Below are 15,736 nucleotides of genomic sequence, written 5' to 3'. Positions count from 1 at the left end.
TGGACATGAATATCTGATCAGTCGTGATGCTATTGAATGATGGAACAAGTTCGAGGGCCAAATGGCTTATTCCTGTTTCTATTTCTTATGGCCTTATTTATTGTAAAGGAATTGTACAGAGAGTTGGTGTAACTATATCTAAAGTACATGTAAAGTTTTGGTCTTCTTATTTAAGAAATGATATAAATGCAATTGAAGCAATTTGGAGAAGCTTCAAAAAACTGACACAAGAGTTGGGCAGATTACCTTGTATGAGAAATTTCAACAAGCTGGACTTGTATCCGGTGGAATTTAGAAGAATAAAAAGAAATCATGTTGATTTATATAAGATCTTGATGGGACTTGACAGAGTGGGATCCTGAATGGAGACTAGGAGACAATGTTTAAAAATAAAGGATCTTTCATTTAAGACTGAGATGGTAAGAATTTTTTTTGAGGTTCATGAGCCTTTGGAACACTCTTTCCCCAGAGAGTGACATAGGCATTGTCATTAAGTATTTTTAAGGCAGAGGTAGATTCTTGAATATCAAGGAATTCCAAATACTGGGGAGTCAGCAGGAACGTGTAGTTGAAGGCACGGTCAGACTTGGGAAACCAAATTACATACAAACATTCACTTAGGAGATGGGGAATGCTGTGCTGTGGGATGAGCAGTCTTTTGGATGAGACATTCAACCAAGAAGGCTGATGTGGTTTAACGGCACATTCCACGGAACTGATCACAGATTTCCCTGTGGAGTCCTGGCCCATTTTCCTCTCAGTCAACATGGGCTAAAAGAAACTGATATCTGAGAGCTGTTTCTGAGAGCAGCTTTATTCCTGGGGAAAGGTGCTATATGAATGCTCATCCTTTATCTCCTGTTTAAAATAAGACATTGCTTTCATCACACTAAGAAGAAAAAAATAAAGTATTTTCCCTGGTTCAAGGCTGAAGTATCTGCAATTTCAGTTTTATTCGTGTTAATGCCCTGTGATGAATCTTCATTACATACATTTCTCTTGACCACTTTGCAGCTTCCCTGAGTGAAAATACCCCCATTTAATGGGGATTGTAGATCTCTTTATAAAATATTATCTTTTTATAAAAAATTAATTTATTGACTTACAAATTAATTGGAATTATTTATTCTGGTATAGTGGGTTCATTTCAGTTCACTAGCTTTGCCCAGACAAAGCACTGGATGTGCTTGCTTTTTTGAGGTTCCTGACAGTGAATCTGTTACAATTTCAGAATAATGCTGACGGCCTTACTCAGTGTTAATATGATCACTGCGCTTCCACATCTGTGCCTTCGGCAAAATATCTCTTTCTCGCAGACAAGTTTTGAAATAGAGTGTTGTATCTACCCTGAGAATAGCCACGGCTGTGCTGGTCCTGCTGTAGCCCTGGATTTATCAGAGAATCCCTACAATGTGGAAACAGGCCCTTCGGCCCAACCCTCAGTCCACACCAACCTTCAGAGCATCCCACCCAGACCCATCCCCTAAGCTACACATCCTTGAATACTAAGGGTAATTTAGCATGGCCAATCCACCTAGCCTGCACATCTTTGGACTGTGGGAGGAAATTGGATCAGCCGGAGGAAACCCACGCAGACACGGGGAGAATATGCCAACTCCACACAGGCAGTCACCCGAGGGTGGAATCAAACCTGGGTCCCTGGCGCTGTGAGGCAGCACTGCTAACCACTGAGCCACTGTTCTGCAGTGTTATTTGTGTTTTTTTTTAAGTTGGAATTATTGCATAGTAACCAGGAACAGTCACCCCAGCTAAATACTTTCCTAATCCTCAATGCTGGATTGAAGCACCAGCCTAGATTAGACGTTCAAGTCTCGAGTGGGACTTGATTACTCTTACTATAGAGTCAGAAAATTTTCTTGCTGATAGTGTATTGTACTAATGAGTAATGATATACTGTGATGAAATGTTGGACTCTGGATTGTTCACAATGTGCTGAATGACTAAATTGTGGAGGTGGGGGTTGGTGGTGGTGAGGTTGCGATGTGGGTTTGACACGTTAAAACCTAATGCCAGTTACACTACCTTGTGTCACAGAAACAATTAGTTCTAATTCCCTTTGTTTTCCCCCCTTCAATCCCATAGGGAGCTGGAACACAAGATCGGGTTCTGATTGAGATCCTTTGCACCAGGGATAACCAGCAGATCCGAGAAATTGTGTGCTGTTATAAGAAGGAACTGGGTCGAGATTTGGAGAAAGATTTGAGGAAGGATACAAGCGGCCATTTCAGGAGATTGCTGATCTCCATGTCTCAGGTCAGTGACTGGAAAGTGGTGTGAAGGGATTGCTTGGGGCCACCAAGGGGTAATCTGATTGGATTGAAAATGCAGGTAAAGAATTGGATCATTTATCAGAGAGTAAGTGGGCAACTCCTGGTAATTGTCTTGTCACGTATGGATGTTACCCTCTGTGACTGTCTCAGGCTGCTTCTCAAGCTGCCAAGGATGCAGCTCCAAGCAATTGAAAGTTGGAGCAATGTATGACTAACCACTGAAGGTTTACAATTCTGTTCCAAAATGTGTCCACGGTCAGGTAATGAAGTTTAAAACTGACCTACCTGAAATATTTCCTCCCCTGCTTCAGTGAGGATGACAGTGAGAGCAGAGCCTCTTTGCTGAATCACGTATCCACACGTTTGGCTGTACTGTGTAGGTGTCTGGTTGCTCAGCACTACCCACCGAATTTAACATGATGCACATGTTCTTTCTGTCTTTCTTTCACTATTTCTCTCGATCTATGTTTCAGTCTCTGTTCCTCCCTCCACTTTCTTCTCTGTCATGCCTCTCTCTGTAATATGTACATTTTCTTGTTGCAGCAACTGAAGCAAAGACTTGGAAATTTCCTACACCTTTAGAAAGTCTCAAGGCCAAAGAAAGCTCCACAGCATTTTCTCTTGCTAACAGCGCAGAGTTTGAGGTTGGCCTGGAGAGTGGGCCATGTGTCTTTGTAGCTTGTGAGGAAATCTGGAGCCTTGACTCTGGCTTTAGTTTTTTGGTAAATTTCAACTGTCTCAAAATCCAAACAAGACAACTTTTGTCGTTCACTTCCGTCTGTTTCAGTGTTACAGAATCTGTTGCTACTTTATGATGTTAACCACATTTTTCACACATTCAAGTATTCTTATCCACTTAATTTTCACTCCTGTATGGGTACAGATGTAGCCAGCAAAGTCCTAGGTCACCCAGTCTGTGTTGAATGAGCTGGTTCCAAATGGGAAACTGATATGAATGATACTCTCACAACTTTGTTCCCTTGGGTAAAGAGGATTAAATAATAAAATGCCAGGGAGATCGAGGGTGTGCACTAGCCTAGGGCATCTGTAATGAACCAGCAATGCAGCAGTCTTGGGGCTGTTCAGATTCCACTTTTTGGAACTGACTTCAGTAATCCTGCCAGATCTGACGAAACTGTAAAAGTGTGGCCTGGCATCTGGACTGATAACACAGTTGATACACTGAAGTATTTCTGGGACAAACCCTGCCAGCACTACCTATTCTAGCCAACATACCAGACCCACACTGCATGGGTAGCTGATAATTCCCTCAGGATAACCAGGAAAGGAAATAACCCTTTTCACATCAGCTCTGACCACTTCCTAATATTAACCTTTTATGAAAACAAAGCAGCCACTCCTACTGGAGTGTGTGTATGTGTGCCTGTGGGAAATGACCTTGGCCAGGATGCTGCACGCTGGGTGAGTTATCGGGAGCTGCTGTTACCTTGGAAACAATATCCACCGTGCAGTGAAGAGGGTCAGAGGTCTCCATGTAATGACATTGCCTTTTAGCTGTAGGTGAGCCCCGGTGAAAACTAAAGCGTGAAGCTGACTTAAAACCCACTGGAATCATCCCTTGATTTCTGTTCACAGGGCAACCGCGACGAGAATGAGACGGTGGACATGCAGAAAGCGACAGCAGATGCAGAGAGGTTGTTCCGGGCTGGGGAAGGGAAACTTGGCACAGACGAATCGACCTTCAACATGATTCTAGCAACTCGCAGCTTTCCCCAGCTCCAGGCAACTATTCAGGAATACGGCAGGGTAAGTGAGTGTAAACCTCCCCTCTGTCAGCAACTGAACAAACAAGGGACAAATGGAACTGACCTGGTTTGTGTAGATTTATTTAAGGGTTTAGGTTTATTGAAAGTTTTCATGGTCTTTTCTTTTGCTTGTGGTTGTGGACTTAGGGGGTAAAAGCTCATCAATTTAAACATTGAGAGAGAGAGGGGCTGCAGGATTCATTTAGTCTGTTTGTGCAGCTACTGAGTCTCCTGAGCTCTCTGTTTTATCCTGCTATTGCTTCTCACTCATGGACTTAACTGCTTTCCCTTTCAGTTTAGGTATGGGCACTTTTGGAATATTGAATACTTTGCAATGGAGAGCAGTTTAGTAATCTCTTGATGCAAAGTAGGATAATATTTAAAGCATCGTGTGTTACTGGACGTGGGGAGAGTGCAAGAACGCTAGAAATTGTTTAGAGTGCTCTTAGTAACGAGACAGGATAAACATGATGGGCCTAATGGCCACCTGGTGTTCTCTGACTTTAGGTTCTGAGAGAAAAGGTTGAAACAGATCGAGATAAAACTCCCCTGACTGTTTATCATGATGGGAAAGACATATATCCCTCAAAAGCAGGGGTTTTCCCTCTCTCAGTAAAAGCACATAAAAATGTATATTTAATTGTGGTTTCCAGTATCTCTCATAGGGCAAGGGAGAGGCCAGTCAGTCCCTTGGGACTATTTGACCATTCAGTTTGATCACAGCTGAACTGCACTTCTCACTCATTTACCTGTATTTGCACTGTATCCCTTGCTATCCCTATGGAATGATGAAAAACTGGTCAATTTCTGTCTTAAAAAGCTGTAATTGATGGACCCAGCAGCAACAGTCTTCTGGGGAGGAGAGGTTCCACATATCTACCAGGCTACCTGTAAAGAAATGCTTCCTGACTTTTCCTGACCAGCCTAATTCAACTTCTAAAGTTGTGACCTGAGTTTAAATCTCACCTGCTGTGAAGATGTGTAATAACATCTCTGAGTAGGTAGTTTAGAAAATATCTTAATATTGTGGTTGGTCTTGGCTCAGGTTGTTGAGGGAAGTCCTGACAATGGTTTTTGCTTTTAAAGGTGGTGCCCCCCTACTGAGATTACACACACGCACACACACTGAATGAGGAGAACATAGTTTTTAGCTCAACTGGTAATGCCCAGACCTTCACCAGTAACTAAGCAGCAGGCACTGTTGGAACGTATACACTGGAAACATTATAAGTGAGTGTGATTTTGAGGAGAAATACTGACAATGGAACAACCCAGCATCCTACAGCACAGAATCGAATCATTTAACTGAGATGGAACGTGGTGGAGCAAATTGGAAAAATTCTATTAAGAAGTAAATCTCACTGCTTTAGCTGTAATGGGAATGATTTACTTTGCAACCTAATATACTATTGGATAAGTGCTTGAGAAGATACTGTTTGGATAGTAGCTCTTCCAGAAAGGCACATTGTGCTGCTTAATTCTAGCACTAAAACCAAACAGTCCCTGAATGTTGTAGTCTGCGTGCAGTACGTGAAATCCAAATGGAGTTTGCACATTCTCCCAGTGTCTGTGTGTCTCCCCTCCGGTGCTCCGATTTCCTGCCACAGTCCAAAGATGTGCAGGTTAGGTGGATTGGCCATGTTGAATTGACCATGGTGTCCAGGGATGTGCAGCCCAGGTGAATCAGCCATGGGGAATGCAAGGTTACAGGGAAAGGGTAGGGAGATGAGTCTGGGTAAGGTGTTCGTTTTTTTGCGGGGGGGGGAGGGTTGCAGTGTCAACTCAGTGGACTGAATGGTCTGCTTCCACATTGTAGTGTTTCTATGAAATCATTTTCAAACAAAAATAGAAATAGTTGAAGAAATTCAAATCTGGCAGCAGAAAGGCTTCTGAAGAAGTGGTCACTAGGATCCAAAACATTGACTCTGCTTTCTCTCCACAGATGCTGCCAGACTTGCTGCATTTTTCCAGCTATTTCTGTTTTTGTTTCAGATTTCCAGTGTCTGCAGGGTTTCTGTTTAGTATCTAAATCATTTTACTTTTCTGCATCCCCCAGTTTCTCCTCATTAAGGAAAGATCTTGATTTCTGTTATTACTGGATCCTCTCACGTATTATTGGTGTCAATCATAATTTGTTTGCTCAACGGTGAAGACAGATACAAACTCCTCAGTCCTCCCTGCCACTGACACTGTCACCTGTGTTTGTTCTTGAGGGGCCTTCATTTCCCTGAGATACTGACTTCAAATTTATATATTTTATCATTAGCATTGAATCCCTTTCATGTTATTTTTCATGTTCGTCTTTGGAACCTTGCAATACTTGCTTTACATTCCTTTCTTGCTTTATACAGTCTGTTCTCAATCTGTTGAATTTTATTAATTCTTTGCATTTGATGTGTTTCTCATCTTTGTTTGTTGACCACATGTGCCTACCTGCATTTATGTTGGTTGATGATCGGTTTCTGGTAAAAGTTTCTTTAAATACCTCCCACATTAACAGATTTTTTTCCTCCCTATGTCCAATTTAAGCCAAGCCCATCAGATTGCCTTTTCTTGGATTGAACTTTAACTTAGAAGTGATTTCTCCACAGTTATCTAAACGGGAACTGCTGAAAGCTGTTGACCGGGAGTTTTCAGGAGATGTGCGTGATGGAATGCATGCTATTGGTAGGTTTGACTGTTACAATCATCAGTGACACTCTACAACTTGAATTTGGCTTCTTCAGTTGAAAATTATACATGACACCATCTCTCTTTCCCTGTCTCTCACTTTCTGTCTTGCTCATTGCTCCTCCTCCTCAGCCCTTCTGTTCTCCCTCTTTTACCCTCCCCTTCCTCCACCCTCATCGTGTCTATACCATTCTCCTGAATCTTGTATCCCATTACCATCTCTGTTTTCATTCTCCTCCACCCAACCCGTTTACTGATGTTCACACTCTGCCTGCTGCATCCTGTATTGTTACCATGATTCCTCTCACTTCCTTGCTGCACTGAGCCAGGAGCCTGAACTAGCCCCCCTGCCTTAAAACTCTCACTCTTCATTTGAAAACAGCATTCTCTTAATCCAACTTGACATTACCTTTTCCTCAATCAGCTTTACTTACCCAGTTCGCTCTTTTTCACCAAGCTTTTGATCTCCTGCAGTCTCACCACCTGTAGTTTGAAATTTGTTTTTATTGTTGTGATTTTGAGGTACCTCAATGTTTATCTGCTTTGATCGTACAGAATAGAAACAGCTCAGTCCATAAAATGTATTAAAACTGTTGAACCTTTTAACAAGAGCAGTAATTGCTAATTCAGTTGGAGGGAGAAGGAAGAGTGCTAGGTAGAACCAGCTCCCATTTTGTTAGTAGGGTGTGACATACCTCATCGTTTCATTGTGTTTTGATTATCTTGTTATGGGCTGTTCTGTTTATGAAGGTTTATCCTTTTGCCTTTCCCTTGCAGTTCAATGCGTGGTCAATCGCCCAGTATTCTTTGCTGAAAAGCTCTACAAGTCCATGAAAGGCGCTGGTACCAGCGATTCTACTCTCATCCGAATCATTGTCACTCGCAGTGAGGTATGAACGCATGTCTGAGACAGGGGAGTTCCTGTCAGCTGCTTGTATCATACAAACTGTAATTGTGTCTAACTGGGTTAATGCAAACTCTTAGCAAACTGCCCACCCTCATCCAGATCTGCAAAGTCCTAGGTTCAATCCTGATCTATGCTGAGTTTATTGACCAAACTGCTGTCTTGAATGCACCAACACATTCAATAATAATTTGGGAAATTGGGTGATCATTTATAAAGGAAATATTTGCCAGATTTGTAGTTATGAGCCTTGATGTGGGATTAACTGGCTTTTTCACAGACATGATGGTTAAAATGGCCTCTTTCTGTGCAGCATTATTCAGTGATCTTGGCTAGGACAACAGCCGGCCTGCTTGTTTCTCAACCAGTGGCTGCACAATTTATTGATGTGGGCTTACTGCTCCTGGTCACATGCCAGTGCCTTTGGATTGGGAATTTTTTCAGAAGTCAACGAGCACAGAATAGGTGTAAATCTTGAGACGATTGGCTCAACCCTTGTATTCAGAACTATATATTGGACTCCACTGCATAATGTGAAGGACTTCTCAACAGTATATAAACTGAAAGCTCCCCTCATTGAGTGATGATGTGTGGGTGAGTGATGCAGGTTTCTCATGTATATTGGATCAGCTGCAGTCTCCATTTCATATCATTGAGCATTCTGGTTTTTAACCTTAATCCTTTCACTCATGCTGCAGTCACCATTGTTACTCAGTGCTGACATTTATATTTGTATGTGTTTTGTACCTGCCCATTACCGCAGACAATCTGCCCTCAATTCATCACTGAATATGGTTGCCTTGCCTGCCCCCTTCTCTCAGCTCTTCCACTCACCACTACAATGCTGTTCAATCTGTCTTAGTGTGTTCAGTTTGTGCCCCCTCTAGACAATACAGTTCTCTACAACCTGCAGAATAGCTCTGACCACTTACAGCTGTATAATTTTTCACATGGTTAGAAGAGCACGAGTAATATTGCTACAACTTTCTTTCCTGAACTGTAATTTATTATATTCATGCAAATTTAGATTGTATTTTATATTTCTGAAATAGAAAGCAAAAGGACATAAACCTTGTCACTGTACTTTGATTATAAATGTGTCCTCCACAGATTGATCTTGTTCAAATCAAGCAAGCATTTTGGGAGAAGTACCAGAAGACTTTACGTTCAATGGTGGAAAGTGACACGAGTGGAGACTACAAGCGCTTGTTGGTTTCGATTATTGGGAACTAATTCTGAAATAATAGCTTCTGGGTGACTTAATGAATTTCTTTTAACAATTGCATCAATCTTGACTTCATTAGTGGAAGGAGAAAGAGACAACATTCCTTCTTGAATCATCTCTCACTTCATAAATTTATGGTTTACTTAAGTCATGACATATAATAGTCATGTCCCACACAAAGCAGTAATTTTAATGTTAGTTGGGCTTTCCTTTCCAGCCAAAGGTAGCTAGATGGAAACTCTTCCTGCACAAGCTGCTCGGCTGACACAGTCAGCTTTTGATCCCATTGGCTTCCCTGCCTGACACTGAAGAGTACAATCTGCCCACAGTTACTTTCCATAGTGGAGAGAACAAATCCATGCTTTTGGAATAAGCTTACATTTGCTGCTTGGAACTTGCTTTCAAACTAGTGTGCTATTTAACACTTAGGATGCCACTAACTATTAACCCAATGCAGATGTTCTGGTGATGAATGTTGAGTAATGGTTTGTGCTGTGATGGTAAGATTATTTTCTGAATGAAACTAAAGTATCAATCGATTTTGCTTCATATTTCACTTTATCTGGAGGTGCACAGAAACTGCTCATGGTCCATTATTGAAGTGCAGTTCATCCATCTTGCCAGTTTTTACTATTTCTCAATTTCTTCCTCTAACTTGTACTGAGGATGTCTGGACTACAGCTACAATAAGTAGCTTAGAGCTTTTGATACTACCTCAAACAGTGCTCTCTTCTCTCATGAGTTTCCTCAGCCTAGTTAGTGCATCACGTGGAAAGGTTTTAACTTGCCTTAATGTGAAGAAATATTGTCTCTGAAATCTCAGAATAAGGAACTGTTAAAAATTGGGAGTTTATCTGAACAATGATGTTATTCTGTCTGTATAATCCTGTGGGGTCCAGTAATTTGCGTTGTCATAAGATTATGTTCTCTGAAATTGTTAATGGATGAAATATGTTCACCCTCCAAACATGATGTTGATTGCAGCGAAATGCTATAGATTTGCATACTAATGATGGAGATGTGCTGAGGAGGTGTCTTCAGAGGACCTTCCTTCCACCCCAGTAGACTTGTTTTTCAGGGAATTTGGCTGAATTGTGATAGCAATCCTCTGGAGATGCTCAGTCTAGATCCCATGAATGGTAGTCTTTTAGTGAAATAAAAACAACTGGAGATCTGAACAGAAAAACAGTTAACGTTTTTCTGTTTTTCTCGCTACAGATGTTGCCAGAACTGCGGAGTTTCTCCAGCTCCAACTGTTTTTATTTCAGGTCTCCTAGTGAACATTGCCTTGCTCCCTATGTAACCATGCACTGCACTGCTTTATTTTCAACTTGGTGGCAGGGTGGCATGTTATCTGCACTAAGATGTATTTAAGAATTCTATATTAATGCCATATATTTGCTCTGCAACAATATAGCTCTCAATTATGCAATATTTGCGTTGTGCCTTGTATTCTGAATACAATTCTATTTTATATTTCTAGAGTAGTAGAAAATAAAGAATATAATCCTTGTCTCTGCACTTTGATTGTAAATGTGCCTCTTCTGCAATAGGGTTCAGGGGGTTGTGAATTTAGTGTATAGCAACCTTACTAGGCCTGAGCACTAAACTTATATTTTTTCCCTCTACGTCTGCATATTTGTAGACATCTAAGACTCACTTATAATATTTCTAAGCCTCATTTCACTTAGTTTTGATTTCTTTTGCTTATTTGGAAAGCTTTTGACCTGTTGTGAAGTAATTTCTCCATCACTTCCCCTCCAACAACACCACCACCCAAATCTGCTTCTCATCCAGGAGTGGACAGTGAAGATCATTGATTTGCAGAAATGCTGGTATCTTACTAAACTAGTGCTCAGGGAACATGAGGGAAATTGTTAGCTGGAGGCTTTGGCCTGGTGATTGCTCCCAGGAGCTTGTGGTTGCTCTCTTGTGACCCCGCCTGGCAAGGGTTTGGGTTTTTTGATTCTGATATACTCTGAAATGAAGGCTGGATGACTCCTTGCTAGAGTGTGGGCAATTGGCTTTACCCTGTGGACTTATGAATCAGTGACCACTAACCTGCCTTGAACTGTGGGCCATGTTGACTTAGTTTAGATGTATGTAATCTGTATTCCTGATTTATCATTGCTCATGCTGGATTAACGTTTTCTACTTTAAAATTATGTTGCCAATATTCTAACTGATGTTTTAAAAAGTTCAATGTCAATTAAACGAAATCACTGTAAAATGCTCCAGTGACAGGAAGCAGTACAGGAATTTCTTTGCATCCTGATCTAATGCTGGTTCAAATTTTGTCAAATGTTTTGCCAATAGTTATATTAATGGAATAAAAGTAAGTGATCTGGAGCTGTTTAATTTTCTTGTCTTGTGTGGCCATCTGTGTACAGGGAAGGGGAAGAAAGTATGGACCCTGCCACTGTTTCTGCTCCACCCTACCATACACTTTGTATTTCTGGTTATCTGGATTGCCGTCAAACACGTGTTCATAGCATCAGCCGCTACCATTCATTCTCATCAAGCGTAGGATATTTCTCCAGAATTTCCTGTTGGACTTGAGTGACTATTTTATATATTGACCACTAGTGGCTGGTCTCCTACACAAGGGGAAACAGTATCTCTGTTTATAATGAAAGGGTTCGATAAGATAAAGACCTCCATTAAGTCAAGCCTTGTCTGTTACAGAGAAAAGAGCCCAATTCAGTTTCAGGTTTCCAGATAATTTTTACTCCTCCGTCTTTTTTCATGCTGATGATTTTCTTTATGTGACTAATTGTGTTTTCTGGTCTTCACATCATGAAGAATATAATGTTTTTTAACCAAGGCTGTGCAGAACTTCCAACTTCTGATTCTAGCTCTTTAGAAGTGAATCCCTTACTTACAGCACCAAGATTCTTGAGAGATCCTGTCATCTTCATCCTATGAGAGTCACATCCAAGGCCAGTCCTCTCTCAATATTGACATATTTGTGGATTAGCAATATACAGCCCTCTAGTTTAGTTTATTAGTGAAAGACTCCTGTTATTCAGTATGACACATATTGTGGGTTCAGGATTTGGTGTTTAGGCTGTAGAGTGAACTGCCACCTGATTACTGTATGAGGAGTTGGCTTTTCAGAAGAAACTCAAGTGACCAACTTTCCGGCTTCTGAGGACCACATGACTGGTTTGAATGAGATTAGCTTGTGCTATGATGCACTTTGCAATGTGGCCTACCAGTATCGTATGGTCACATTTAAAACTTGGAAGTACTGCAGAAATGGCAGCTGTCTAAGGAAGGCTGGTAAGTGATTAGATAAAACTCATGATGAAAAGAACAAAATATTACTGGTTGCACTCAACAAAAGGTTGTAGTGTCAATAGATTAATAATGCAGAAGCCCAGGTGCCCGGCTAGGGACAAAGAAAGGGACCTTGCCCTAGTAGGATTTGAACCTAACAGCTTAGCCTTTCTGGTGTATCTGAACTTCAGATACTGAGCAAACTGGCACAAAACCCAGGCACAGGCTGTGCCCTGCCAAGATATTGTCATACTTCAAACATCTCCATTATATCCATATAGCAACACCCCCAAGTCTCAGTCCTTCAGGGAATCTTACATACACACTCCATCTGCCCTCTAGCTTTTGTAAACTCAGAAATTGTTCCTGCTCTTGGATTCTTGCCACCCAGTGTTATTGATGTCAGCAGGAAGTGAGATTGAACTCTGATCCTTCTCCGGCTCCATCTGCTGTTAGATGGGGATCACGTTTGAACAGAGTGCCTGAGGCTGTGAGATTTCAGTGATGGAACTCTCATGCTCTTCTCCCCTGAGACAAGAGTGGGAATGAGAAGCAGAGCCTAAAGCTGCTGTGAAACGCTCTCCTCAGAGACAAAAACCATCAAAAATTTGATTTCCAGTCATTTCTGAAAGTAGTGACTAGCTCTTAGGTAGAAATACATTCTCAGGGTTGAAATTTCACCAAACATGCAGAAACTCCTGCAGCCTCCATGACAACACTTCCCCCAAGACAAAATCCACCCACAGCTATCTCCTTCATAACCCTGTATGCCGCTCTGATCTGCAATCAAACACTTTCTCTCCATACAAATGTGACACTACCCTGCTCCTGCCAACTTGGGCAGTGGTGCACAAATCTGGTATCTGGTTTTGGTAGAGCCTATGCGTTATTCTAATCCAGACAGTAATGAGAAAATTCAAAGTGATATACTATAGCAACAGTACATGGCTGGAAATATTCCTCTAAGATTGAAATGCTCCCTTTCAAAGCCTGGAAGCATATGTTCAAAGTCAAGCCATACAACACATTTAAACTGCTCAGCAATTCGGATTAGTTGTAAATCTGGGAGTCCTCCTAGCAATAATCTCGAGCAGCAAACTCACCCAACAGGCTCAGTGGGGAAATTCAGATTAGAAATTAAACCTGTAACAGATAGAGGGAACTAAAGGGTAGCCTAGTCTACATTGGCTACAGACAATTCCTCCAGTGAGAGAAGCTGCATTAAAACATCTGCTCTTATCTTCATACTAGCCTCAATGCCAAAACCCATGCACGTCATACATACAATTGAATTCAACACTGCCAACTCTAATTACGCAGGTTTTTGGAGATTTTTGTTACACAACCTGATCTTTGAGGAGTGCGATGGAGGAGAAATGTCGTCATTTGTGGTGTTTTGGAAATTTCTACCCCAAAAGGTTGTAGATGCTCCATTGCTGAATATACTTTTATAATAAGGATTAATATATTTTTAATCTTGCAGGGAATCAAGAGATATGGAGAGTGGGTGGGAATGGAGTACAGGCAGAAGACCAGCATCGACCACATCAAGCGTCAGTGCAGACTTTACCCCTGTTCTTATTCCTAGTTTGACTAACGACCCTGTTTAGTCACAGCCTTTTGATTCCCATCTCCAATACTGTCATTAGTCATAAATGGTAATATTAAAAGAAGCTTCCAATTATGTTTGAACCCTTCACAGTTTTTCCTATGGGGGTATTCTGACAGCAACACATGGAAGAGGTGTCCACAATTTCTGGAGACTTCAGATCGGAATCCTACAGGGTTGGTAATTTCAATTGCAACTTAAAAACAGCAAGTGTTGTTCTGTATTGCTGGCATAGATAGGCAATTTAATGCCCAGACCCCCCAACCTATAATCCAGAAATATCTTACAGTTATCTCCAATCAGTGAACATGCTCAAATAATTCACTTGCCCCTGAATCAAGCATCTCCTTCAATGGAAGTTACCAGTATTGTCCCAGGGCAACTATCATTAAAAAGTGTTCTGTGGCACTCTGTCCTCCTGTAACTAACTATCATGTAATCCCTGATTCTGTGATAGGGAATGGGTACAAAGACAAGGATTAGATATGATTTTATCCATGATTGTTGTATTGGGAACAGTGAGGCCATGAGAAACCAAAAGATTGAGGATATAGCCACAAATGTTGGTCAGGCCAATTACATGAATAGAGATGAGGAATAAAGAAGAACAGTGAAAACTCAATTTTTTCCAGTTTATTCACTTTACCAAATTCTCAGATTTTAAGATATAAATCCAAGCAGGTCATCCATCTCATCGGCTACTGACCTTATCTTTCAGTTTTCTCTTTAGGTTCCAGGAGCATGCTACACTGTGAATGTTGGACCAACTCCTGTTTTTCCAAAACAAAACCTCGGCATCAATCCAGAGGAGGGATCTTTAGACAATGAAAAACTTGCACTTAAATTATTTGCATTTTGCAGCAAATAACATTGATTTATGTTTAATGACTGTTTTAATATAGCAAATATGTCAGCCACAACAGCAACAACTTGCTAAATACCAGCTGATCTGGATAAATATTCACAGTCGTCAGAGAGAATTTTCCTTCTCTAGTGTTAATGCCATCAGATATTTACATGCACCTCACTGGGTGGATATTGGATATGACTTCAGCTAAATGTTCCATCTTCCAAGCAGCACCTTTATGTAGCAGTAGTACTGCATTAGAATGTTAACCAAGACAAAAAACTGAAGCATCTCGAACTGGACTTGAGCTCCCAAGGTGACTCAATGGCAAGTGCTTCCATATGGACTTTTGGAAAGTAAGACCACGAGATGCTCCTATCATAATGTTTTGATGGGGATCCAGTGATACCCACAGCACAGCATGGAATACACGGAATGAAAGTTGAATGCTCAAAGAACTATTTCCATTTTTGTTTACAAGTTCTTTAAGTTAATTCAATTTAAACTTCTTTAAGTCAATTCAAATAAAAAAAACGAGATTGTAGATAGCAAAATTACAACTCCATTGTAATTAGACAACAAACATTAGATGCAAAGTTGATTAATTTGAGTGGAGCCAGGTGAGGTAGAAAAAGGGAGAAAACCTGCTCCCAAAGTCACTTCTGGGTAAGAAACATTTCGTGCAAGACAACGAATATATCTGTAAAACTCAGCACTCAAATGAAGCAGCCAGGGAGGCAATGGCCTAGTGGTATTATTGCTGGATTATTAATCCAGAGACCAAGATAATGTTCTGAGTTCAAATCCCAACACAGCAGTTGGTGGAATTTGAATTCAATAAAAAAAAGTTTGGAATCTGTAATAACCATGAATCTGTTGCTGATTGTCAGCAAATCCCATCTGGTTCACTAATGTCCTTTAGGGAAGGAAACTACCATCCTTACCTGGTCTGGCCTACATGTGACTCCAGACCCACAGCTGTTAGGGATGGGCAATAAATGCTGCCTCAAAAAGTGCTGCCCTCATCCCATGAATGAATAAAGGAAAAAAAAAATCAAATCAATGCAAGGAGACTGACTAAATATACTTTGAGGGACTGTGCAGTTTACTACTTCCAAAAGGGGAGAAAGAATAAATCCACACTG

The 15,736-nt window shown here is 41.0% G+C and overlaps 1 protein-coding gene across 1 annotated transcript in view; it reads left to right on the top strand.

The window, feature by feature from the left end:
• The window catches only part of LOC109928175 (annexin A7), a 50,047-nt gene extending 38,833 nt beyond the window's left edge, over nucleotides 1-11,214 (top strand). Inside the window, 5 exon segments of the mRNA XM_048616257.1 lie at nucleotides 2,104-2,274; nucleotides 3,888-4,058; nucleotides 6,649-6,724; nucleotides 7,505-7,617; nucleotides 8,742-11,214. Of these exon segments, the coding sequence (XP_048472214.1) occupies nucleotides 2,104-2,274; nucleotides 3,888-4,058; nucleotides 6,649-6,724; nucleotides 7,505-7,617; nucleotides 8,742-8,864 (654 nt within the window). The 3' untranslated portion in view covers nucleotides 8,865-11,214.
• The last annotated feature ends 4,522 nt before the right edge of the window (nucleotides 11,215-15,736 follow it).

This window comes from Rhincodon typus, chromosome 34 (genome assembly GCF_021869965.1).
Source record: "Rhincodon typus isolate 14 chromosome 34, sRhiTyp1.1, whole genome shotgun sequence".
In the NCBI taxonomy this organism is placed as follows: Eukaryota; Metazoa; Chordata; class Chondrichthyes; order Orectolobiformes; family Rhincodontidae; genus Rhincodon; species Rhincodon typus.
The sequence above is the reverse complement of the archived record's forward strand: the minus strand, read 5'-3'. Positions and strand labels throughout refer to the sequence as shown.